This window comes from Chaetodon auriga, chromosome 17, assembly GCF_051107435.1.
Source record: "Chaetodon auriga isolate fChaAug3 chromosome 17, fChaAug3.hap1, whole genome shotgun sequence".
NCBI classification, from domain to species: Eukaryota; Metazoa; Chordata; class Actinopteri; order Chaetodontiformes; family Chaetodontidae; genus Chaetodon; species Chaetodon auriga.
Window position 1 is genome coordinate 5,382,216 of NC_135090.1, and position 27,356 is coordinate 5,409,571.

Below are 27,356 nucleotides of genomic sequence, written 5' to 3' on the forward strand. Positions count from 1 at the left end.
TTCCACCAAGCAGCCCGGTTCAGTTCCTTACACGTTAGAATGGCTATTTTCACATTTTCTTTGGCAAAAGTGGTGGATGGTACCTAAAGAACCAATTCATTGTGTCGTTTTTTTTTCATTACCCTTCTGCTGTTGACACTAAGACTAAAGGAAAGGAAATAATGCTGTCCCACAGTTCTTTGTGGCTGCAACACTTAAAGCGTAAAATAAGTAAAAATAAGGATAAAAAGAAATGCATAAAAAGTCTCCACACTCCTCTCTTTCCTTTATTACAGTGGCAATCTGCAGTTTGAGATTTAATAGGCAAGAACTCAGGAAGTAAACAAGCATGCATTAACAGAGCCTCCCAATCGCCCGTCGGACACAGACTCACCACCAGTCTTGATTAACCAAAATAAGCCTGTTTCAGCTGACCCCAGAACGTCTTCCCACAGGTTTACCCTCACTGTGGGTACTGTCAGGCCGAAGCTGCCCCGCAAAAAACACTGCTGTGGTGCAACATGTATGTCAAAAAAAGTTGATGCAGTGGAAACATCAGGGTTGTAGAAATTTAGTGATCCTTCAGAGGCTCCTGCAAGAGGAAAGTCTGGTAAAGAAACATGAAAACTGAGTAAATGATGGAACATTTGTCCAATTTTGTTCCGTAGCTGCACTGGAGGGTTTGTGTTCAGCCTCGGTCATATTCCACTACCCCGGAGGCACAGCGGGGAAGACTGGAGGACGCAAGCCAAGCATCTCCCAGCCAGCAGATGCAGGGAAACGCCACAGACCAGGTGAGCGTCACACTCTGATAGAAACAGTGGTCTGGATGAGATAATAGCTGAAGGCTGTTGTCTGCGTGCGGGAACGTCACTGCTGACTGACACCTGAAACATGGCTGCGCTTTGCTCAGCTGAGCTGCTTCCTTTGTGCACAGAGTACAAGATGTTGCAGAAGCTATTCTTATTTACCCCGACGGTTGCTAATTTAATTAAAACTTGACATCGTTTACTCTGTCTGCTCTGTTATTAACATGCTATTAACACGGTGTGATGTTGTGTGTGTAGCTGCGCTTATTCTGAAAATCAGTCTTGACTGGCCAATCAGCAGAGGATCATCCTATTCTAGTTCGAAAAGAAAGTGGTAAAGTGCTGCTTTTATGATGCCTGAAAGACATCTGAGGACTGAGTAATCAAGGGTTGCAACCAATCGTTATTTCGTGATTAATCGTATTCTCGTGATTAATTGACAGGTTATTATTGTTTGTACATTTTATACATATAGAATCAGATTTTCATTGTTTTTAAATTCGATAAGATCAAGTTGTGTTTCTGCAGTGGCGACAAAATGTTAAAAAATGTACATAGAGTGTTTGAATGACACAGAAGCTCCCTGTGCTGTCCAGGGAAAATATTAAGCCAAGCTTCCTTTAAGAAATATAACACATGAACAGTCCCTTATGTGACTGCTAAAACACGTTACTCTGGAAAGAGATAAAAGGCGTCATATGTTGACTGTCCTCTTGTCAATTCTGCATCAATATAATCCATAAACTGTATTTCTTTACAAACTTTTAGTGTTAGAGGACTGTGGGAATGAGAGGCGAGCCGTTTCAAAAATTCGTTTTCGATATTTACTCACAATTTTGTCTCGTTCTGTTTCCATTTCACACTTTGTGCGCTCTGTCATGGCGTCGCGCTGAAAAAGGAACAACAGCATGTCACAAGCAGAAGCAAGTGGCAAGTCAGATCTCACAGCAAGTTAGCTGTTAATCTTTACGGAGTGGGAGAAATCTTGCACTGCTGTCTGCTACTGATGTCCTGTGGGATGATGAAGACACAGTGAAACATGAGTTTGTTCATATGCTGTGTCACATGTAGTTTGAAGGGGACGGCGGCCAGATGAAGACCGGGCATGCCTAACTGGCTGTGTGGTAGAAGGGGGTCTGGTTTAACTCCTGCTGTGTATCTAATATATCCATAAGTAGTACTGTTACTAGTAAATATACTGTGTGTATTGGAAAAGAAGCTCTTGTAGCGTTGAATGTAGATGAAGAATACAAATAAATACACATAACTGGAAGTGCAAACATCAAGTGGCAGCGGAAGTGCTTGATAAATGACTAAAGTTACCACGACACATTGTGTGTACTCTTGAGTTTTCGCCTACATTGTCCATGTTTACTTGCGAGCCCTCGTCTTCGCCCTTTGCTGCGGATCTTGCAGTGTTACTGCCACCTGTTCATCCGCGGAATAGTGTGAAGCTTTTGGCTCGACTGTCTATCGCATCACCTGTGTGCGCGTGCATGTGTGCTCTTGTGCATGAGGTAAATAAAAGGTGGGCCTTCTCATAAAGAAACTGCTCCATAGCTCCACTATAGAGGCCCGAAGCTTCACAGGATACCTTTAACTTTCGTCTTGATGGACTTAATTGCATGCTAAAATTCATCAGGGCTCTCTAGCGTAGTTGAGAGGAGAGCAGCAGCAGCCATGAAGCAGACTGTTGGGACTAACACTGCTAACATTGCGCCTTGCGTCATGGAGTGAATCTGCATTCTTTCTCTCTGTCTGTAGGGGCTCAGGAGGTTCTCATTGATCCAGGTATGGTATGTCTAACCAACATAACACTTGTAGTCCGCAGTCTGCCTTTTTGCTTCTGGTCACGCTCGCCCTGTGTTTGATGTCATTTTTCGTCTTACATTATCAGCACCCTGATTCCTATGGTTTATTTCATCATTTGAAAGTTGATTGATGTTCTTTCCCCCTACGGCAGGTAGTGTTCTCCTGTGTTGATTTACCATCACCTTTGTTTTTTTTTTTTCTAATATCCCTGCTCTTTCTCACAGCCAGATTTTGGCGATCAGTATCGCATGACTACACGTTTGAAGACCAACACTTAAAATCTCCTCTGTTAGTTGCTTCAGCTCCTTATTTATTGAGGCCCCCGTTATCCTAACAACTCACACGCTGCTCTTGTCAATCACACAAAAATCACTTATTTTATATATATATCTTATATGTTCCTGCATATCTCTGTGGAAGCACCAGCAGGTGGCAGTCCATTGCCATTGGTGCATACTTTGATTTCCTGTGTGTTGAATGCTCACTGTGGTTTAACCTCTGACTTTCATAGCCTAAGAAAAAAAAAAAAGTCACATAGTGTATTTGTATCATTTCAAAAATTCTCCTTCACTCAGCTCGGTGTGATTGTCGCCTTCAGCGTTTCATGTTGCGTGTGCAAATTGGCCTAAGAAGTAGTGCAATGCAGCATGTCATTATTCACACGTTTGTCATCGTGACAGCGCCACAGTGTTGCTATGGACACAGCCCCGTTGCTAGGCGATGCGCTCTCAATTGGTATTTGTATTCTAATCAGATTTGGTCGAGAGATGCACCTTGCAATTGCTTTTGAAACATTTCAGGTGTGAGTTTAACCGCCTGGGCCGTTAGCCATCAGCATCATTTTGATCACGTCTTAGAGACTCCGAGGCTTCGGGATGTTCATGGTAGCACTTCGTCCTGGTGTAAGAGAGAGCAGGACATTTAGGATTTACATTTAGTTTTAAAGGGGGTGATGAGGAGGCATCAGAGCGAGGAATAAACACACATTTCACATAAATTCATGCAGCATTACCTGTTCTTATCTGCTCAGATATGTTAACCACCCTGCTCTGTGAACAGCATTTTGAACGCTGTATATCTGTGTCTTATTTGTTTCTACGTATTCTGTATAAATATGCATGTTGCGATTGTAGCCAGGATGGTGTCTTTAAAGAATAAGTGCTAGATTTAAATTTCCCTCCTTCCTGTTTTCACTCCTGTCATTTCCTTTCCTTTTGTGGTGGAGCAGGCTGATGGATACGCATGCTGGAGGCGTTCCTCAACTAATCATACACCTTCCTCTTTTGAGTGTAGGTGCCCTCACAGCCAACGGCATTAGTGCAGACACCAGCACCGAGATTGGACGAGCAAAGAACTGCCTCAGTCCTGAGGACATTATCGAGAAGTACAAAGAGGCCATCTCTTACTATGGAAAGGTACTCAGCTACAGAACTCTTTAATCAAGAACTCAACCAACGTCATTGGAGGATTGTGGGTACTAATTTGGAATATCTTAAGCTGAACTCTGACACTGAAAATTGGCAATATAAAAATAATGCACTGTGCATAATATCACATATGACTGCAGCTACAGCAGGACATGAAGCTCATCAACCATAGTGTCGATTTTAGCAAAAACTCTAATGAACTTAAATGAATGAGTCACTTTCAGTTGGTTAGTCCATCTGTTTTATTTTACATTTTGGTCCAGATCCCATTAATTGAATTCATAATATCAGGATTTATCATTTATTTATATTATTTATTTATATTCTGGAGAGAATTGAGAAGAATGTAATATAATGGTAAATAAATGGAGGCCTTGTCCTGCAGTCCCTTCTGATTTTCCATCATTATTTCATACTTTGGTCTGAGTAGAGGATTAGTCTTTGTTTTTTTTTTTTTTTAGGCTTAAAGTTCATTTTCATGACCTGTTGTTAAACATATAAACATTCAGAAGGAACAATGGTCTCAGACAGGGTAGAAGTTAGTCTGTAATGTAGATGGGTCCCTCGTAGCATTTTCCTCTTTAGGTGAGATAAAAAGATGGAATAAAGACGCCAAACAAACAAACTTGACTCAGATTCTGAACTTGATGGGGAGCCAGTGTCAGGAACTCAAGATCAGTGTCACATAAGACCACTTGTAGGAGAGTGTTTAGAGTCGTGCTGCTTTAATAAAGCACTGAGAGGCAGAAATGTAGCTACATGTCTCTATAGTAATACTTATCCGTCTCACCAGAGGGCAGTATTTGATTTGGCTTGATGGAATTTGAAGGCAGTGACGACATTGTGTTTGAGTAGTATCAGACCAGTAAATGCTGACAGCAGCTGTTTCTTTCCAAGTGCAACACGGGGACAAGCCAATATCTGGAAAGAGAACCATATTGTGTTTAAGGCTTATGTTAACTATTGAAAAAGCAGCATTAGACGGACAGAAGAATATGCAGTATGCATTTGTTCAGGACATAATATATTTCTGCTCTTCTTTAACCACCGTGCTTGTACAAAGTCACAAAGAATAGTATTAAAGTATCCCTAATGCTTAGGGAAAGCTGAATAGTCTCATTATGCCACCAAACTATTCAGAGGCAACCCTGTGCTTTATCTTCATTATTATAATTGCCTTTTTGCGCTGACCTCCCTCAGCCCTTTTACCTGTAACTAGTTCATTCAGAATTAAATTACATCTCAACACATAGCCATTCAGATATTAATTGAATTTTAATAAGGAGACAATGAGGGTGGAAGTGGAGGGAAGTTGAGGGACGGTGAGATAAAAAATGCACACACTTGCGCGCAGCGTACAGCCTCAGCAGCAGAAGCTCGGGTTTTAAGTGGAAGCCCAAGCGCAGCAACGTGTGGAAACTCCTGAGAAACGAGCAGCAGGGGAGCACAGTTATCACTCTTGCCTGTCAACCCACGTCTACAGTGACTGATGAGGGTGGTTGTATGTTAATGAAAAAACATTCCCTCTGATTATGAGGTGGGTAGCAGAAGTCAAGGCGATCCTCGTCGGCTATTCATTTTTCATTAACGCAGAGCCTCCCCCGCTCCTCCTCTTATCTCTCGTAGTATAAGAACGCAGGAGTGATCGAGCTGGAGGCCTGCGTGAAGGCGGTCAGGGTGCTGGCCATTCAGAAGAGGGCCAGGGAGGCCTCGGAGTTCCTGCAGAACGCTGTTTACATCAACCTGGGACAGGTAGGCCGTCCAACTGTACATTCAATGCTCTTCTCGTTACACAGAATGATTAATATGACCACTAGCAGTATGTGATGTTGGGCCCAACTGGTGTGCTTGTGTTTATTTGTGTCTGTGTGCGTATATATTGCATTGATTTCCACTTGAATTCATTTTAATTCATCGTCGTATTTAATATTCCATGCCTCTCGGGGGCATTGAAGTTTTACTCCACACACTTACACTCAATATGCGGACAAATAGTTTGGTTGGTTAAAGATTCCTTCCAGACATGTTTGAAGATATATGAAAAGTCTCTGCTTCAAGTTAAATTGCCTTTTTAAAAATTCCTAATAACACATCTACTCCTTTTCCCTCACTGAAAAATCCAGTCTAGTCTATGGATTTGCAAATACTCACATCAGAAGATCAACTTTTAGACTTGAGATGTCTCTGTTAAGCCCTGTTTCAGTGTATGTGCAGCGGAGGTTTTAAGCTTCACATCACACACCTGTTGAACATGGAGGGCCACTTCAATGTTTCCTCCATAACTGCAGCTCTCAGAGGAGGAGAAGATCCAGCGCTACAGTATCCTGTCCGAGCTCTACGAGCTGATCGGCTTCCATCGCAAGTCTGCGTTCTTCAAGCGAGTGGCAGCCATGCAGTGTGTGGCTCCCACCATCCCAGAGCCCGGCTGGAGGGCCTGCTACAAGCTGCTGCTGGAGACGTTGCCTGGGTACAGCCTGTCACTTGATCCCAAGGACTTCAGCAAAGGTAAACCAGGACGCTTGGAGGAGATGTCTCAGATGATCTGAAAATGTCGAGATGAGTTTGTTCCCCAGCATCCAGATGTTTCAGGGTTGCAACTAGCAATTACTGTCATTATTGGTTTTTAAAAGATTAGTTGAGGAAAAATTGAGAGATTTGTGGGGAAAAAAAAAGCCAAAGGTAAGCGATCAATAGTTTGAAACCCAAAGATATCCCTTTAGCGATACAAACTGTATGACAACTGTCTTAAACAAGGAATCAATTATCAGAGTCTAGTCTTTTTAAGGGTCTTCCTCAGGAACCTAAGGCTTAACATCTCAGGTCTCTGCTTCCCGATGACCATCGATCTCAGAGGTTAAGAGCATTTTCTTCAAGCGTTTCTATGAACACTCTTAAATTTTACATGTTTCCCAAACCAGCACTTAGAGCTTCTTAACGTTGGTGTTTGTCCGCGGTTACAGTGCTTTTGGGAAACGCCTCTAAAGCTTAAGATCACTGGTGAGAGAGATTTTATGATCGTCTTCACCTTAAGATGCTTTTGGGAAACGAGGCCCTGAACTGTTGAAAGAAGAGAAACTGCAGCACGTCAACCACATTGCAGCCTTTACGGAACACCAGCAAAACGCGTTATCAGAGTCAAAACTGGACACGGGCAGAAAACACACAACATAATGTGTGTTTGCTACCAACAGATATGTCGTTCTCATCGTGTAATTCATACAGTGGAGGGTACAACAGCGTAAAATCAAGCGGCGATGATGCAGAAAGTTTGTATAATGTATATTAGTTGTGTGAGCAAATATGATCCCGTTTATGGATTTTTTCATTAAGGCCAAGAAGCTTCTATTGTGCTTGTACTGTGAAGCCAATATGCTTTCACTAAATCCATGCTGTTGGCACATTTCGGATCAGCGCCCAAAACTTCTTCGGGGAAAACTATGGAATCATTGTCTCGTATGTGATGCAAATCAGCACCTTAATCAGATATTTGCTCTGAACATGAAGAGAGCTTCCTTTGTTTGGCCCTTCTGAGCATAGTCCTAACAGAGGCAACGAAGAAGTCCAACAGAATCATGTCATAGCTGGATCCATTTATTTCTTTTTAAGCGTCACAAGTTAAGTAGTGCTGTCTTTACATCAGTGGAAAAAAGGAGTAAATCCCACAGAGTTAACCTTTTTCAAATATTGAAAGCACTCTCCCGCCTGAGCCAGGCTGTGAGTGTCAGCAGTGTAAACACATATTTAATAGATAAAGGAAATGAATAGCACCGCTTCATTCCACCTCCAGCTCTGCTGTCTTTTCAAGAGTGCTCCTTCAGGGTGTTCTACATTCAAGCCACCACTTTGCTCGAAAAGAGCCACAATTGAGACCTGACCCAGGCTTTTGTACACTCTATGGTAAGGTCCTCATGATAAACCTCTTAGTTCTCCAGACTATTGACCCTTGCTCATTGCAGCCACTCAATGGCAAGCGTTGGCAACACAAAAGACAGAGTCCAGAGTAAACAGAGGCTCAGGGAAGGCCATATTTTCTCTTATGATCATTATTCAAGGAACACGGTGAGGAGGTTTTTATCAGATGTGCTGTTTATCTCTGGCTTAGTTTCCTTGAAAAGCAGTACATATGGACAAGCTGCAGATCGAGGTAAAATGTCTGTACTTTGACTGTGAAGGGTTCTTTTAGGTGGTGGTTAGCACACTTTACACCAGCAGAGCTTAATTATTGATGCACCTTGATATCACTTGAGTAACTGTCAATATGTACTACAAGGGTGTATTTACCCTTCATCAACAAACAGTAAGCCGGTGTTAATAGCCACTTCTGTTTTCACCAGTCATGTCTCCATCTGTCTAATAACATTTCATCTAAAATTCAAAACTTTAAGATGACACTTCAGAGTTTCTAGTGACATTTCACACCTGCTATAACAGTAGAATTTAAACATGCTTATGTTTTTCCACAGAGTAAATGTTCTCTCTCCGCATTTACATCTCAGATTCTACAACCAGTACGTTGCTCCTGATGTCCATGCGCATTTTTATATCAATTGTAAATGGAACGCTGCCAAATGTTGAGATGAATCTCCAAGTTACGACTCATGGCCATCGTTACAAAGAAAACCCTCTTTTGGTTATTGAGTGTCGGATTCCTCAGTTGCAGGATTAAGGCAGACTAAAAGGTTTGATTGATCACTCTGCATTTTCTTCATTCGAGGGACATTTCAAGGCACTTTTGAAAGGTATTTCTGGAGTGTGTGTGAGTGTCATCTTTCAATCCACATCTCTACAATGCAGCTTTCAACAAAATCCTCCTCTGCATGTTGACATGTACAACACAGCAGTAATTAAATGTTCTTAAAGAGTACTTCCTTGCTTGTCAATTGTTGAGAGCTGTCAGTAAAAGAAAAAACATTCTGTGGGATACAGTACACAACTGGATGAGGAGAGCATCCTTCCATGGAAGGCGTGAGCTTGAATAACAGACCTTAAGGTACCGATAATCTCTCCATGCTGATGTATCAGTTGTAACATCCTGGCCTGAGTATCCGCTCTGAATCCTCACCGCCCTGATGGGACAGCAGGGAATGACAGTTGTACATCTTCTGGCAGAAGGGATCAGGTGGGAGTTTATGAAGCAATAAGCTGGAGAGGCAAGTTCGAGTGAAGAAGAAAATGGGGATCAGTGGTGCATTGTAATAAGGCTGCTGTGTCCAGAGATACCCTGGAACAAACGGCTCGTGGGTCGCAGGCCCTTTTTTTTGCTGCTTTCCCTGTTACCAGAAATGGGGACACTCTGTCGTTTCCTGTCTTCTTTCTTCCTCTTACATACAACCCTGATTCTAAAAAGTTGGGACGCAAAAGCAACAAAAGACTGGGAAAGTTGTGGAATGCTCCAAAAACACCTGTTTGGAACATTCCACAGGTAAACAGGTTCACTGGTAACAGGTGATGGTATCATGATTGGAGTGAGGTTCACCACTTTGTGAACACAGGATTGTAAAAAGGAGATTGCTACATAGGCTCAGGAACACAGTTTTATTTATATTTTGCACAGCATCCCTACTTTTTTGGAATTGCGGTTGCAGAGGCTGTTCGTCCACGTTCGTCCCGCTCTTTTCTTGTAATCGCTCACATGTTTAATATTGAGGAGAATAATGGCGGTGTGTGGCGTCTCACGGCCCTGCACGGTAGAAAATTCCCCTGGTTTCATCAGAGGCAGCCCAAAGGTACGGTGCCTTTTGAGTCAGGTTTCGCATGACGGTGCGACTGCTTGGCCGGTGCGCCACACTCATTATCTTGGTGGTGTGTGAAATGGATTGCCAGACACCTCCAGTTCAAGTCTGAAAATACCACAAATGAAATCATTTCTCGTGTTCGAGCGAGAGCGACATTCTCAGAAAATCCAAAGTGTCCTTTGGATTACTGTTCCCCAGATAAGCGCTGGTTTTGGCAGACAGGTGGAAGTCAGATATTTTTAGACTGCTTAGTGGGTGCAGTTTCACAACAGAAAAAAATAGCTTATGAAGGAATTGCATTTACAGTTTGTTCAGATGGCAGAAGAAGTCAGGATGAATAATAACTATGGCAGAAAAACGCTGATAACTGAAAAGCATCACAGGCATGATTTGACGTTATTGAAAGTGGTGTTTAAGATGAGGAAAGGAAGGAGTGTTTACCAAAAATCCACCCTCCCTCTGGCCTCCACCGCCTCCCCAGCATATCTTTCCTCTAGTTTTCTATCCCACTTAGTGAGTCAACAGTCGACAGCTGGGAGTGGAGCAGGGATCTCGTAGGGGGCTGAGGGTCTTATGTAACAGTTGGTGTCAGGCTGGAATGCTATTAAGATGTCCTCAGGAGCTCTGCAGAGAAAACAACTCTGCCTAAGTTAGCACCACGCTGGAGCAAATGAGAGTCTGCAATGGGGATACTTTTCGGAGCTGGATCCAATGAAGAGACTTGAGTTGGATCTCTTTGTGTGGCCTTTTGTCTGTGAAGCATTCTAAATACAGAATTATGAAGATTTGTCACACACTTGTTGCACCGCAACAAGTCACCTGTTAATGTTTGTCACTGAATACATTTAAAAGTAATTATTAGTTATTATTATGTATGTGTGCCTGGAGATATGGCATCACTAAGAATATTTTTCCATTATTATTCCATTATTTTTTCCATTATTCCTGCAGCTGTTAATTTAATATCTGTACATATTTATTTTCATATTTACTAGCACTGCAATTCATAACTTCACCAGTCACTTGGTTGAACCAAAAAATGCCAGAAAATAGTGAAAAATGGTGCAATGTCTGTCCACAACCTAAAAATAGGTTGTGTACTGTCACAGGAGACAAAGAAAAGAAGCAAATCCTCACAGTTGAGAAACTGGAACAAAGCAATGTTTGTATTTTTTGCGTGAAAAATGACAATTACATGAAGCAATTATCAAAATAGTTTTCAGATTTTTTTTTTTTTTTTTTTGTCTGACAAATCAGTGAATTGATTTATCGCTCCAGCTCTGCTCTGTACTAACAATCCTTTATTAACAAAAAGGCATATCATGACTTTGACATCATTAAACACAAATGATGCTCATCAGTGAATTGATCCATCTGTGCTAATCTGATATGACGGCCGTGTAACATTAGATGTCAGCAATGAGCCTTGTGAATGTGAATTTGTCTCCATCCTCTCTCTCTCTCAGGTACCCACCGAGGCTGGGCTGCTGTTCAAATGCGCCTCCTCCACGAGTTGGTGTACGCCTCCCGTCGCATGGGCAACCCTGGCCTGTCTGTGCGCCACCTGTCCTTCCTCCTGCAGACCATGCTGGACTTCCTGTCTGATCAAGGTCAGCTCACAACACACTCTCAGAAAGAGGCTTGAGAAGTGAAAAGATAACACTTCCATGTCCATTGTAGTATTTAAACCCTGTGAGGTGCCTCCAGCTTCGTGCCCAGTCTTCAAAAAAAAAAAAAAAAAAAAAAATCTAGAAACGGCCACCCTGTCCTTTGGTGATTGCAGCATTATACCTTGTGCTTAATAGTATGCGATGCACAACAAAGCCAGCTTTTTCTTGGCGGGAGTGCAACATTGTGCTCTGACCAGAAATCCTGTGCAGCCAGGAGATAGGGTTTTTACTGAAGCAGTGTGAGTCAGACGGTCCACTGGCCACACAATAGAGGCCAGCGTAATCCTTGGTTGGCTACAGAGCATGAGAATGGAGGGAGGGAGAGAGGGAGAAGAAGCAGACGAGGTATGAACAAGATCAAGCGAGCTTACCGCGTAAAATATTAAACATCAGCAAAGGGACTTCTGCAGCGGCTTATGCAAAGTGTTCTTAGTAACAGTCCTGCTGGAGTAATATTACTCTCTACAGCCTCACATACATCAAGGGCTAGAAAAGACACTACCGAATGATGTAATTACTACTTCTCTGACCGAAAACACTGCCCTCGTAAGCTGTAACTTTTTGGGCTCAGAGTGCTGTCTGTTGAGGTCTGGGTGCCCCCCTTTGATTGCCTCTACTGCTGTCAGCAGTGTGATATTCGAAATGTCGGGAAGCTTATTGTAGGTTGCTCTCGGGGAATAAGTCCCCACTGATGTGTCTTGGGATTTGTGTGTGTGCATGTGTCACACATAGAATAGAGCTGAGCAAGACACGGCGCTGCTAACCGTTGCCAGCGGGCTCTGTTCAACGTGCCATTCCCGTGCACATGTGGAAGGCGCAGAAATGACAAATAAGTGGACAAAACTGGCTGTTGAGTAATGATATGCAGGCATCGTCAGAAGTCAGCGCACTCCCTTTTTTCCCCTTACCTGTGGGGCTGTTTAGCCATCCAGATTGTTTTGTTGTGGGTTTCTGAGTGCTGGAGATATCGGCTGTTGAGATGTCTGCCTTCTCTCCATTATAATGGATGTAGATGTCACTTGGCTTGTGTTGTCATGTCTCTTTCCGGAAATCATGACACGTTTACTGAAGACAATCCACAGACCTTGCTGTGAGCAGTTTGATATAGGAACTATCTTCTACACCCGCCAACCACATCACTGCGGAGAAGGAAGCATCTACTCATGGACGAGAGGCTCGTGCTCGTGACAGAGCAGGATGGAAACATTAATGGTGTCCTCCTCAGCTGAGGTGTGATGTTAGCTCGCGTTATTGGTTGGCCCGTCATGGGTATGGGGTCATGCTAGGGTCAGGGGAGTAGTTCCATGCTTCCTTCTGTGCAGTGATACAGTATTTTTCCCTGAATGTGTGGCAGGCAATGGATACACAATGGAAGTATCTAAAAATGTAAAAGCTAAGATACAGATACAACTAGCAGTGAGAACATATAGCAAAGCTCATAAATTAGGGATTTGGAAATATTTAAGAACTTAGAAAACAACGCTTAATTAAAAAGACTGCACTCACACCTCCTGGAAATCAAATTTTGAGATTAAAAATTCAAAATGCTTCTCTCCATTCTTTGAAACTAGGAGAATCACTACTGTTCCCATAAAAAAAAGTCATGAAATGTTGATATTGAGGTAATTCAAAGACAACTGTGAGCAGCTGGTTGAGGTTGGCGTGCTCGAACAACTCCATCCCCAGTGCTGCTCATCCTATGTCGGTGTGGCTCCGTGCTTGTTGGTCTCCTCTTCACAATAATCGTGTAACTGATCACTCGCTGTGAAATGATGAGAAAAGACTGCTGAAGATGATTTGCCCGAGCGGACACAATCTTTGATTTCAAGGCTTTGAAAATGAGCCTTCTTGAATCCATCCAGAAAGAAGATCATGTGACAGTTTTAAGCAGCATAAGAGTAGCTCATGTCATCAAATGTTACTTCATGCAGCAAGTACCATTTTCACTGATAATGAATTTGTGTCTTAGATGACACTGCTAACACCAAAGGTGGTATTCAAAGCATATGCATGTAATTGTGTCCAGGAGCTTTTCAATTTGTTGGAGCTTCTATTAAAAAAAAAAGAGTTTAATTGAAAGGGAAGTGAAAATAGAGAGAGATGATTGGAAGAGCTCTAGATATTGTCTCCCTGGTCACATTTTAGTGTCAGTTGCTTAAGTCTTGTTCATTTTTGTAAATATTGATTACACTGCCTAAGATTATAATGAGAACATACATTGCTTTTAAGATGGATGCCATCAGTTTTTTTTTTGTTTTAATGCCATCACATCCCCACAGGAGCCACATCTCTCTCTCTCTCTCTCTCTCTCTCTCTTTTTTTAATGGCTCTGGTTGCGCCTTTTCATTTGAAACATAGCTCAGATGTTTTATAAAAGCCTTTTAGCAGTGCAAGAATGGCAGGTAGTGCTTCCTCTGGGTGATGACGAGGTGAGCAGGCAGGGCTAATTATGGCTGCTTCCAGGACAGCCTGTGAGGAATGGCATCAGTGAGGGACCCATGATAAGGTAGAGTGAGATTAAAAGAACAACAATGAGGTGAAGCAGGAAGGAGCAGCAGAGTGAGGAGAGGTCAGGAGCGATCGCTTGCTGCTCGCTGTAGAATATGTGAAAAAAACTTTCTCATGTCAGGTCTGTTCTAAACTGGATGACCACAGAGGACGCTGCACAATCACATTTACGTTAATACAACATGAGCATAGAAAATTTGAAAATGTTTAAGGTATGAGCTGGATGACAAAGGAAGACCTTCATTGGTAATTCATCAGTAGTTAATTCTCAGCCCGTATGTTCAGAGTGATTGTCTTCTCCAATATATGAGAGATAACTCCATGTTATCCTTGATTCCTTTTAAATTAGCGCTGGTGTCTCTTAAGAAGTGTAGGTTATGGTATAATTCTCCCCACCGCATTCCAGCCTTTAGTAAAGCCCCCCCCCCCCAGCTCTGAATTATAGCTTCACATGCCTCCATAATGTGAGTGTTGCATTTAAAGCCACAAGATTCTGTAAGATCACTGAGAGGCTTATGGAGCCTGCATACTATCCCCATGTCAACGTCCTGTTTACATACTGCATCCCAAGTTCACGTTTGGCCATGCACTGACCGCCTTTATTTGACCTGTGATTACCTTTTGGCTGGTATGAAAACTGCACTGTGATTGTTGGATGTCTGTTGCTGCGTGTGGAGCTTTTTAACCCTGCAGCTCCCAACACTTGGGAGAACATGAAGGCCCTGCTATTGTATGGTACAGAGGGAAAGTTGACAGCAGGTGTTATCAGGCCAACTTCATTATTTACATAGACCAGAATTCCTCTAACAGGCAGGTCAGACACATCTCATTTACACTGATTTGATAGTGGGTAAACTATCCCCAACCACCAATTAGTGCTCCTCTTGAGCTTGAAACTCGCCAAAACCAAGTATCACTCATATTCTCAGCGAAACTAAACGTGAGTGCAGTTGCAATGACAAATGAAAGTGTTGCATCCTTTGGCTAAAATGGCTCACTTCACTTCAGTTGATATGGTTGTCAATAGGCTGCAAAGCACAGATGATGTCCCTATTTAAATATGAACTCGCATTTCCTGAGATATATAAGGTTCCTATGTTAATCATACACATCAATAAACATTATTAATGCTCAAAGAGAGATATACCTCCAATAATCAGCTGGAGCAGTTAGTTGGAATACTGATTGCAGATTGAAGACGGCATATGGCTTCAGTTTCCTGTCAGAAAGGGCTGTCTGGCAATGAGATAAAGCGGTAGAAATATTGGAAATATAGCATAAACTTTCGAGTGATATTGATGATTTTAGGTGGGGTTTCTTTTATGTGGCTGAAATGTGTTTTGCTGCTGCCCCCCGTCCACAGCAGTACATTGCTTTGCTACACTTGTTCCCCTGTCTGCTTCTCCAGGCTAGGTGCATGATGACCGCCATCTACTGTAGGTAATGACAAGTACCTCATACAAACCCCACTTCAAAAAAAAAAAACCCAACTATCCCTTCTATGTCTTTACTGGCATTGTTGCCATAATAACGTCCGCTGTATATTACATACAGGAGATTTACAGCACTCTGTGCATTGCTGTTTTCGCACGACCTGCCCTCCCATCCTTGCAAACACACGCAATATAAAATGAAACAGTAAGTAATGTTCCTGGGTCAGGAAAAAGTCAACATGTCAGAGCAGGGCGTGCAACAGTTTTGTAAAGTCACACAAATAGAGATGGATATGTTTGATATACTACGCTTACTTTTAAATAGTGAGTTTTATATCAGAGAGATGAATGTCTCTCGTTCAGTTGCTTAGTTTCCAGTCTACAATGATTATTTGTTTTAACCGTACTGTTTATTGTTTTGATGATTTATGTTTCACCTCCAGTATTCTTCTTTTCCCTTTTTTCTTTTGCTGGCTTTTTGCTTGAAATACCAGCCGGAAAACTCTAAATTATTCATAAAACTGTTGACGTGTCTGTTTGTGCTCTGTCAGTAATTTTCATTCCCCAGTGTAATTTGATAAATCTGCCTTTGAAAGTGTTCTCATCGTCTGCATTGTCATTAAAGGTATTTGAAGTTCTAGCCTCACCTCTTCCCACAAGTGTCTATTAAGTCTTAAAGCATAGCAAATATAGAAATCTCTGAGAGGGCTTTAACTGTGCTGTTGAGTTTTTTTTATTTCTTCAAATAGTGGAAAATCTTTTAAAAGAATGATAGCAGTGTCATTTCAAACTTGCCCAAGTCAAAGGCAATAAACCTGTTGAAATTTCCGTTATTATTGCCTGATTTGCCATTTGGTTACCACTCCATTATTCAGTCTGACATCAGCTTCTTGTTTGCCATTTTCATTCAAACAGAAAATGGCCCATTATTATGCCTGCTTGGGAGCTTGGGAGAGTGTAAGTACTCTCCCAGCTAAGCTACAGTCCTGAGCACCTGCTGCCGGGCACACAGAGACCTGGAATCTGGATTTTCTTGTGCCGTTTTTCAGTATGTTGTATTTGTGCTGAGCTGAGCTGTGAGCAGCTGTGACCGTCCGTGCCATGCCATGATGTGCGAGTGTTTTTCCACTGCACACCATGACAAACTGGTTTACCTCCATGACGTGTGTTGGTTTGCTCAAATCACAGTAACGCCTGTTGTGTGCAGCTCGTCTCATACCTCACTCAGGCTGTTTCTCCAGGCGCTGTTCATCCCTGCAATGTTTAAAGCCGGTCATCTGACCAAATAGGGCAGAAGATGTCCATATCTTCTTGTTCACCTGTTTTAATTGAAGAATGCAGCTTTAATGTTCCTTCTCCAGCCTTAGCAACTCCCCCTCGCAGGTCATTAAGCATGTTCATTTATGGAGAATACAGCAGATTACATCAGCAGTGGTCATCTTCTGGGTTCTTCTGGTGAAACTCCTCACTGTTAACTGTCACTGGTAACTAAACTACTAGTTACTTGGTAAGTACTACAAGCTGCTGAGATCCAGCCAGTGGATTTTGCAGCAAAGTGAACACCTGTACAGTAAATACACCATGACCAACCTGAGAGAACAAGAGGCAGTCACATGTCCGCAGAGCTGTATATCTCTGAACCCATCTGAAACTAGAGAGAGAATTGTTCTGTAGAACAGTAAAACTCCAGCTCTGATGTCTCATTCTGGGAAAACAGCAAAGAGGAGACATGTCAAGAAAGAAGTAAGGCAGGGGGAGAGGAAAACAACATTTTGTGCATCACAGCACACTTGAACGACTGTGTTTGGCGCCTCATCTAAAAATGAATCAGTGCATTGTTTGCCCTTCACAGATTGTCCCTCACGCCAGCCCGCCTCATATTATACTACTTTTCATGGAGCTTAAGCTTGCAAAACACTTCCCGAACGAACTCCATTGACACCTGCTGCTTTGCAAATTACGTGAGATTTATCCTGACAAATTGGGAGGAATTAATAATGGCTGATACAAAAGATGCTGTCAGAGCACCTGAATCCGCTCGTTACTGTCACACTAATTTGTATGGTACAGGCATCGTTTCACTGTTTATTCAGAAAAGACTGTTTGGTCACGTCAAGCCGTTGAAAATGCAGCATTGATAAATCGGTTGCCAGGAAAGAAAAACTGCAAACAAACTTGTTAGATGAAGGCACATTTAAAAGGTGCAGATTTCCAAAGTGTTCCGCTCCTACTCTTCTGTCGCTCAACACGGTGACGTAAGCTCAGTTTACAGAGAAGAGGATTCAGAGCAAACTTTTACCCATGCTGCCTTTCATCCTGCCTACGGTTGTTATTCTTCCTCTTGACGGTTGACACTTGGAGAAGATGAGATCCTTTTGTTTGGGGAGCCGTATGAAGTGTTAAGAGCTTTACCTTTTCTCCCCTCCGTTCATTACGTGTGAAAATGTTTCTCTCCTTATCTGGACAGTATGTTCCAGCTGTCAGGCTAACAATGTGCTTTGTTGTGTTTGTTTGGGCAGGGAGCTCGGCGAAACGCAGGGTAGAAACAAGTCAAATACATTTTTCTGCTAGTTTAACCCCATGGGTTTGATTGTCTGAGGGCCCTGACACATCAGGCTGACCTCAAGGAACGAGTCCTGACAAAGGACAACAAAACAAATGTTTTGCTTTTGGTGAAAACTGGAATCGAACGCTACAAACACTAAAGTCAATGCCCAGGTGACATGCATATAAGCTCTGTGCAAGCCGAGGTAGTCTGAGGAATTTTTAGCTGGTGTGGAACAAGAATGTCTGGAGCGCACTAGATTTTATATGTAAATTCATATTTTACTAATAACAGGCAAAACATAAATGAATAGGCTAGATGCATACATATAACTGTTGGTGGTCAGTCTTCTATTTTGCATAACCTTTACAGACAAGTAGGCTTATATGAACAATAACAAATAAATAGGACCCTTTTCTGGGCTCATTTACAACATTTAAGGCTGTAAGTAGTCAGATGCCAGCACAGCAAGCAAATCACCAGACAGAAATGCATTATGCAAACCCCGGGCTCTATCTTCCTCTAAATAAACTCAAAATGACTCACTGGAAGTATATAATACACCATACAGTACAGCACATACTGGGATGAGACAGTGTTTTTTATTTACAGGCTTGTTGTAATCCGAGGACACAAGCGTGAAGTGACTGGATGAGTAAACATGCATGATTACGGTTATTAAAGTTATGAAATAAGAGCAGCAACAGTAATTGTGATTATCATGATAAGCCACTGTTTGTCCTGATTTGGGCATGATGTCAAGGCCAATGACTGCTGCAGTCAGACAATGATGCCTTGCTGATGTGCAGTCAGAGATTGCAGAAACAGACAAGACAACAGTGCAATTTAAACAACAGCACAAGCAGTGCAAGTGTAGCTATTGTACAATATTTATCTCTTATCTGGATTAAACAAGTGGCTCATACCACCAGCACCTGTAATAATCAGAATCCAGAGTTTATAGACTGTGAGAGAGAGAGAGAGAGAGAGAGATCTGGTTACACAGAGTAGACTGGGCAGCCCTAATCTTTGGTGGCTTTAGGGGAGAATTGAACTTTCAGTTTACAGTAGTACCCGCTGATGCATTATGTGGCTGTATCAGGACAGAATTAGTGGACTGGAGAAACTGAATCGCAATAATGTGGCAGTCTCATTAATGTCACAACTTCAGGAAGGGAGGGAGGGAGTTACCTGAATCTGCTGCACAGATAGCGTTATCTGTGGAATACTTGGTTTCCAAGACAGTTTAGAGGCTACAGATTGCACTTACCATTCCGTATGCATGTTTCAATGGATGATACATAGCCTTTTTTTTTGGCTAAGAATGAGTACTTTTTCTAACTATTAATCAAACAATCAACCCTAATATTGACATGACTGAAGATAAAGGATGAAAATAATCATGGCACTCATCAGTAAATCCATGCAAACATTAAAGCCTGTTCTAAAGCTCATAAAGCGCTCTGTGTTAATGTGTTTGACTGAGCTTTCATTTCTTAGACAAATTTACACTGACAACGACTTTCACTTTGACTAGTCCATGCTGATTTTATTAATCATAATGGAAGAACTATATAGAGAACTATATATATATAGCCAATATATATATTGGCTATATATATATTGGGTACAGAAAACAAAAAACATGGCTCCTGTAAACACTCAGACACTGCAAACAAGATGAAAAATGGACAAATATGTCATCAATTATGAAAGCTTTCAGCCAGGGGGACAACTGAGCTACCATCCATTCACCTCTTGCTATTTCATTCCTTCTGAATCCATCCTCCCTCCATCCATCTTGATCTCACTTTATTCCATCTTTCCAGTTTTACAAAGTGTTCCTGAGCTCATGAGTAACATCCTTTATATAATCACGTGTTCACAAAGTGGTGAACCTCGCAGCTGTCAGCGTTTTTATTGAATGTACAAAGAGGCGGAGAAACACTTCACATTACTACAAAACGCTTGCAATAATAATAAGACTTCATAAGGTCCTTCCTATAACCCATGAAGGGTTGTAGAGCTGTATGGAGTCTTTGCCTGTAAATGTCCTTCTCTCCTTGATGGACACTCATCAAACGTACAGAGCCAAAGAAAATTGTGTGGCTGAGTGAGCAGTAATGTTCCCTCAAAAGGTATTGATGGTACAATAAAACTTACAATTTCACTGGACGACTGGGGCCCTTATTGCTGAGAGAGACACCTCACAGGTTATTACTGCCAGGTTCATTCATATCACATGCAAAGACGAAATCTATACCGCGGAGATGGGACTCAGATTATCTGGGCGTGGAGAACGATGAAGGGAATTGTGCTGCCATAATTGTTTCTACTGAATTCTTCACGCCATGTGCTCATCGATTTTCCTACTGTTATGTGCTCCAACATATGTAGAGAAGAAAGAGGTGACCCAGAGTCTGGAGAACTACACCTCCAAGTGTCCTGGTGGAATGGAGGTCATCACCCTTCCTGATGGCCTGAAGCTTCCTCCAGTGCCCTTCACAAAGCTCCCCATTGTCCGGTAAGACGGGAGTGTGAGTGATTGTTACTTTCATGCATCCTGTCACATGTTGGCTGGATTTTTTAGTAAACAAAATATCATCCAAATGAGATATCTGGAGTAATTATACCACGGACACGGAAAAGTTTGGCAGTTAGTTAGCCATTACTGCGAAAAAACTGGAAAATGAAAAGGCTCTGAATATATAATTGGTGCTTTTAATGTCAATTGCTTTGAAATTGGGCTTTGCATGAATCTTTCATGCGATGTTATTTGAAAAACCTGTTCTCAAATTGGGTAAATTGTGATTTGTTCTCCTTTGAAATTGCTGACACTCATAAAACTGTTGGAATTATTTCAAATGGAATTTCATATTGCCAACAAATTCCATTAAAATACCAAAACCAACAATGTTAGTCCACATCTCAGTGCCATCCCAATTCTGTAGCCCGTCAGAGGTGTTCATATGGTAAAATGGTTTGTAATTATATACTAAAAGACTAAATTTCTTTCCTAAAATTGCTGGGCACTGTAGATTTGAAAACTTTGCTCAAAGTAGTGTATTTGCTGCAAAATACATTCACTCTTGTCTTGTATGAACAAATTTAGAAACTGATGATTAATTTGAACTGCTGCGTGCGTAACAAACACTTTAGTGCTCATGAAGGGTTTGTCAGTTTTATCACTAGAAGTTGATTGGTTCCCTGAGCTTTACACCCGCCCATAATGACAGTCGGTTTGGGGTCATGAGCATAACGTCATTATTTATGATCCAGTACTCTGGTTGGTAGTCTTGCTTCAAAAGAATCAACGGTTGCTGACAATGGACACCAAAAAAAAACAGAGTTATGGTTGATACTGAGGATTATAATTTGACATCACACAAATGAGTGGCTTGTTCAAGCACATCAAAAAGTTCTTTGAGCCCAGAGATGACAGCTGTCGGTTTATTTTACATTGAATGATTGGCTTTAGAATAGTTCTGCAGTGAAAACTCGTGTTCCAAATGTTGTCATTCCCGAATAAAATGTGCAGAATGTTTATAATGAGCTTATCAAGGCAGCCTGTTCCATCGGATCTCTTCAGAGGTCTCAGAGCTTTTGAGTGTGAAAATAATTAGGTAAATAGATCTTATTTTGCACGTCCTGCAGTTAGGAGGCTGCTGTGGGGAACAAAAGCACACAATCCAAATGAAGTAATATTGTAATAATAACCCCCCCAAAAAACGCATACACACACACACACACACACACACACACACACACACATACATAGACACACCCACAGTGCAACACTTTTATGATATTATGAAATGTTTGACATATTAATGAGCAACATTGACTTTCTCACAGATCTGTGGCTTCTGATGTGCAGCCGTTTTTATCTACTAGATTTCTTTGTTAAGTTATCCGTGAATTAATGGACCCGTGGTCCCTGAAAGTGAGGAGCACACACTTTCTTCAAGTGTCTGTACTTCTGTTTTTAGTCATTTGCTGACCTTGAAACCTTTAGCAAAGTGTATTATCATAATTCTCTTACAATGTACTGTAATAATAACAAGAATTTATCAGGAAACACTTGGATTATTCTGCATAAGCTGTTGTAACTTTAAAGCTCCACCAGCAAAAGCAATGTGCGAACCGCAGAACAAAACCTCGCCATCTTTTCTCACCTCCCTCTCATGCCATTGTTGTGCCTTTTCCTGTGATGCTCAAACTAGATCAGTGAAGCTCCTCAATCTGCCTGTCAGTCTGCGTCCTCACAAAGTGAAAGGCCTGCTGGGACAGAACATGTCCACTGCCAGCCCCTTCATCTACTCACCGATCATCATGCACAACAGAGGAGAGGAGCGCTGTAAGAAGATAGGTAAGCCCAAAGGCATTCGTGCTGTGTTTTGCTCACCATGACCTACTGTACATCCTCACACACATAGAAACACACCACCATTTGTGGTGAGTCATCACTGACTGAATGTAGGGTCCATCTGGCTCTGGGAGTTGTTTGTCAGTTGTGAGATATTGCTGACCCCTTCCATCCAGACAGCAGACGTGCATACATCCTGGACACTCCCTGTCCACTGTCATGGTGGACAGTTTAACTTAAATGTTCAGTTCATTGTGTATCTTGAAAGGTGGTGCGCTACACTACCTGCAGCGACTGCACAAGACTGTCGTGTTACAAATTGGCAAAAGCAGGGGCACTTTTAAATTCCTGCTTGTAGAAACATTTGGCAACTGCGTGCTTCCTTCAGAGCTTCTTCCAAACTTCCTCGTCAAGCTCTGAGGAAGGCCCAGTGTTTCCGAACCATTTGCCAATGGAACACAGTCCAAGGTGCAATCAGTCCATCTTAGTTTTTTAGAATATCAAAGTTCTACTGCATATTTTTAAGAAGTTGTATGAAGACTTTTGCATCACCAGAGGCAGCTGTGTGAAGTCTGCTAAATCTCCTCAGGTGATGTCACGTGAGTCAGTGCTTTCGGTAATTTCTCAGACTTACTGACTGAGATAAAATGCAAAAAGTAAGTTAAATCAATTCTTTAATGGAGTTTGCTCCACCCAAGTGCAATATTATTAAACATGGTGATACAGGAATCTACAGAAAAAGACATTTAATGTTGGTCTTATAAACAGTATTTGATATTTGTTTGAGAGAGGGGTCCTGTATTCCTTATTTGCCATGTTTCCTGGATAAAACTCAAAAATGTCCTCCATCTTTGTGTGTTGTCTTATTGTCCACCACACGTATTTCATCACTATAACAACAGTATCACGTCATACTCCCCGTTCTGACTTCCTAACAGAAATTCTTTTTGTTAATAATCTCCAGTTCTTTCCACTTTGCTGGTTTTTGCTGGTTATTGCTATGAATCTGCAGTCAGTGAAGCTCAGCACTTCCTGTCCAGCCTTCCCTTTCCCTGGTTGGCTTTAATTTGAGAAAATGAGGTGAAAATCTGCAAAGCTTGGATATTTCCATGTCAGTGCTGTTTAAACAGTGTAGGATTGGATAAGCAGTGTAGTATTGATCAATCACATTAAATAGTAATCAGTCAAAATGTAGGAAATCCTTCATATTAGAGATGGAGACAGAGATGGAGCCTTGCCATCGGTTAAATCCTATAGGGAAATACTTGAGGAGTTCATCATGCTGGGATATGTGCCACAGCTGTAAACCTTTACAGCTTCAGAGTAAACCATCACTTCCCACTCATTCATTTTACTGACAGGGAACCAGAATCTTTAGTATTCTGTGCTTGGCTCTGGCAGTTAAGGTGTGTGGACACTGTGAATATATGTGTGCATGTTTTCTTGCACTTTAAGGCACATGCTATGAATCAGGTTCATGTTCAGCCATAAAATAAGGGGTCCTCTAATGGGAGATTGTTTTCCCTGTAATTGCTGTGAGACTGAGCTTTAAGAGCTATGTAGTGTACGGCTATCCATTCACATTGATAGGGGTGAGGGGCTATCTATCACAATGGTATATGGGCATACAAGGGACCTGGATTGTACTTCATATGGTTCTCACAGGGGACGCAGGAACATAGTCCAGTCTGAAAGGGTTTGTTTTGGTTTTGTCCTCCTGCACTTTGGATTTGGAGTAAAACTTAATGATGAGGTTAAAGTGCTGATTCCAGCTTTGAGTACGTCCATTGTACTTGAGGATGCGTTGCCCATTTTTATACATTGCCCGCCAATTTTGGAATAATACAGGAGGACAGTGATGCTAAGCATACAGTTTTTAGGGAAGAATGTTATTCATAGAGTGCTTTTCAGGCTACTGAAGGACATGTAAGTTACAGTAATCATAGAAAACACATTAAAATATATGACACGCAGCATTAATCACACACTATGAGCAGTGGTGAAGGTGAGTTGTCAGATTGGTGCAGTCTCATATGTGTTTGGGTAGAGTTACAGAGGGTGGGGGCAGCAATGGAGAAGGCTCTGTCACCCCAGGTCTGATGCTAGGTCCTGAGTGGTGGAGACAGGAGGTTTGCATCAGAGGAGCGGAGGCTGCAGAAAGGAGTGTGATGGTGGAGCAGGTCGGTGAGGTGGGAGGAGGCCTGGTTATGAAGAGCTTTGTGAGTGAGGAGAAGGACTTTGAATTGGATCCGTCGTGGGACAGGAAGCCAGTGGAGGACGGGGGTGATGTAGTCACGGCAGTGGGCGAGCAGGCAAGCAGCAGAGTTCTGGATGTACTGGAGTTTATTTAGGACTTCGGATGATGTGCCACAAAGAATGCTGTTGCAGTAGTCAGTGCTGGATTAGATGAAGGTATGGATCAGAGTTTGGGCAGCAGAGAAGGAAAATGATGGGGGGAAGACGAGTTACCTTTTTGAGGTGGAAAAAGGCCGTTCTGGTGATTTGATTGAGGCGCTGTTTGAAGGAGAGGTTGCTGATGAAAATAACTCCAAGGTTGCAGATGTCTGGAGAGGCAGACAGAGTGGAGTTATTGATGGCGAGGCAGGTGTTGTGAGTGGTTTTGGGGAGGGTTTTGGGACCGATGATGATCATGTCTGATTCATCACAGTTTAGTTTGAGGAAGCTGGCTGGCATCCATGATTTGATTTCAGTGAGGCAGCCGGTCAGAGTGGAGCGAGTTGCAGTGGTGATGGATTTAGTGCAATGATACTCAACTGACCACCCATGGCCCAAATGTGGCCTTTGATAGGGTGCCTGGTGGCCTGCTGACGATTTTCTAATTCACAAGGACAGTAAAGTGGGATTTTTTGCTTTGTTTGTTATTAGTCAGGGCTGTACAGAGGGAGGGTTATCGCAGTATTGTATTATATGGGATAAATTAGGCTGTTAGTAACATGGTGGCCTTTCATACTGTGCACACTGCAGTAAGATCAAACAGTAATCTTATGCAGGGGAAGACAACTATTTGCTGAAGAGCAAATGTTGCGCAGAAATGGGGATAATTCTACTCACAGGAACGTGTTTCGCACTGAAAGAGTTTAAATATGCTGTTCACTCTGTCCCTGGTAGGAGCAGTTTATGCTTATGAATCAAACATTTGAGTGATTGCATGACAGAGGAGGTTCGAGATATGCTTAATGTGGTATAAACTCTCTCAAATGTAACCAAAGCATTTACAAGTGAAACACAGCTGCAGCTATTAAAAGCTGTAAAACATCTCATTTATCTGTCGTATAGGCTGTGTCAATCTTTACACCAAGTTCATTTAGTTAATAAGTTCAGTTTATAAGTCAGTTAATTTGAAAATGAAGACTTTCAAAGATGAGTTAAGGGCCTTTTAATGTTTATTCATTTTTTCCTTATTTAGCATAAATATTTATTTATCAGTGTTTGTGTCTTAAGTGGCCCCAGGCCTCCTGTCATTTTGCAAAAGTAAGTTTAATATCCCTGATTTCGAGCTGCTGTCATTGACGTTCCCTGTGTCGGATTAGACTTGTGAGCGGTGTGTTTAGCTCCCGATTGCTGAGACCGATAAATGACATACAGTTCACCTCTCATTACTCTGTAACATCATAGCAACTCGTGCCTGTCAAATAGTAAAGCATTTTTGGATTTAGGTCTATGTCTTGCATGGAATGTTTACATTTTTCCATTTACAGTATTCACTAAGTGTCCTCTACAAGTGTGTTTCCATCTGAGGCGCTAATGACTCGCAGTGTCAAACGAGCTCAAAAGTTTGGCTTTCGTTCTGTTTGGATGCATTCCCTCCTGCTCTGGGGTCGTATCATTACACTTGGATGACTTTTGCTCCAATGCCCAGGCGTAGTGTGCATGTTATTATTCACTATGAAAGATTCATGTTGCTGACAGAATATTTCTCTGTAGGATCCAGTGACGCAAGTAAACTTCTCCAGTTCTGTCTCAGGTCTAGAAAAGCTGATTTTCACAGCACATGAGCAACAGTTTGACAAAATAATTTGCCTTTTAAGAAACCAGCGCAGGCAGTGTTTAACTAAGCATGCAGCCATGCACTGACTTAAAACATTCATTATTGCTTTGTACAATGAGGTTTCAAAGAGCTGAAGCCTTTGGAGATCTGTGCAGAATCTCAATGGCCACTTGAGGAGTTAGGACTGAGGCAACACAAATAAAATGGCAGCAATCCACTTTGTTTTTCTATTTTCTATCTTCTGAGGTGTATTTCACGCTTAATTGGCTGGCTATGAGGGCATGCCTGTGAGCCAGACCTAAGGTTGTGTGGGGCTTTACAGGCATTCATACCATAGATATATTTCTTTTGACTGACTTAATTTCCCAGGGTGCATAGCTGGAGTTTGCCTTCTATAAATCCCTTTTCCTGCCAGGGTGTGAGCTAGGATTTTCAGGCCCTCTTTTGCAAGTTTATTTAGAGCAATGGACTCTCCAAATGGACTAGAATATGTTATATTGCAAATGGAGATGGGTATGGCTACAGTGGGACTGAAGCTTCTCAATCTAACAAACGCTTTCAGCATCTCATTCAGGATTGATGGATATTGCCGTGCAGAGCTCTTCTTCTTCTTTTTTTTTTTCCTAAAAGTAAAACTAAGCTGTGTCGAAAATCCAAGTTATTCTCTCAGGAAATCAGTGACTGCAGCTTTCCTTTGAATCGTTCCTAAATATTAAGACCGCACAACATCCATGATGCAATGCTAACTTGCCTTTTACAGTTCACATGTCTCAGGAGTCCATTTAATTAGGTCCTAACATAATTTGATCCCATTATCCCTGTTGTTAGCTTGTCACTACTGCTCAATGAATTTCATTCTGTGGACTAACGATTGCCCATTGAAAAGATCCTATCACACCTTTAACAACCGTGTCAATTCAAATTAATGTGATTTTGTTTTTCAGTATATCAAATCTATATACAGCACATAGCCCAAAGTGTATGTTCATCCACATATTACTCCCATATGTGAAGGCTTTCCACAAGAGTTTGGATCCTGGCTGCAGGGATGTGCTCTCGCTCT

At 41.9% G+C, this 27,356-nt stretch overlaps 1 protein-coding gene across 3 annotated transcripts in view; it reads left to right on the forward strand.

Annotated features, from left to right (window-relative positions):
• Nucleotides 1-27,356, forward strand: part of trappc9 (trafficking protein particle complex subunit 9) — a 182,991-nt gene that overhangs the window by 5,526 nt on the left and 150,109 nt on the right. For 2 of the 3 annotated variants that reach the window (XM_076753979.1, XM_076753982.1), the window contains 8 exons: nucleotides 648-773; nucleotides 2,553-2,579; nucleotides 3,894-4,015; nucleotides 5,654-5,779; nucleotides 6,316-6,532; nucleotides 11,229-11,372; nucleotides 20,316-20,442; nucleotides 22,142-22,287. In XM_076753979.1, coding sequence (XP_076610094.1) covers nucleotides 648-773; nucleotides 2,553-2,579; nucleotides 3,894-4,015; nucleotides 5,654-5,779; nucleotides 6,316-6,532; nucleotides 11,229-11,372; nucleotides 20,316-20,442; nucleotides 22,142-22,287 — 1,035 coding nt within the window. The remainder of the gene's footprint in view (nucleotides 1-647; nucleotides 774-2,552; nucleotides 2,580-3,893; nucleotides 4,016-5,653; nucleotides 5,780-6,315; nucleotides 6,533-11,228; nucleotides 11,373-20,315; nucleotides 20,443-22,141; nucleotides 22,288-27,356) is intronic. The other variant, XM_076753980.1, reaches the window with a different exon arrangement.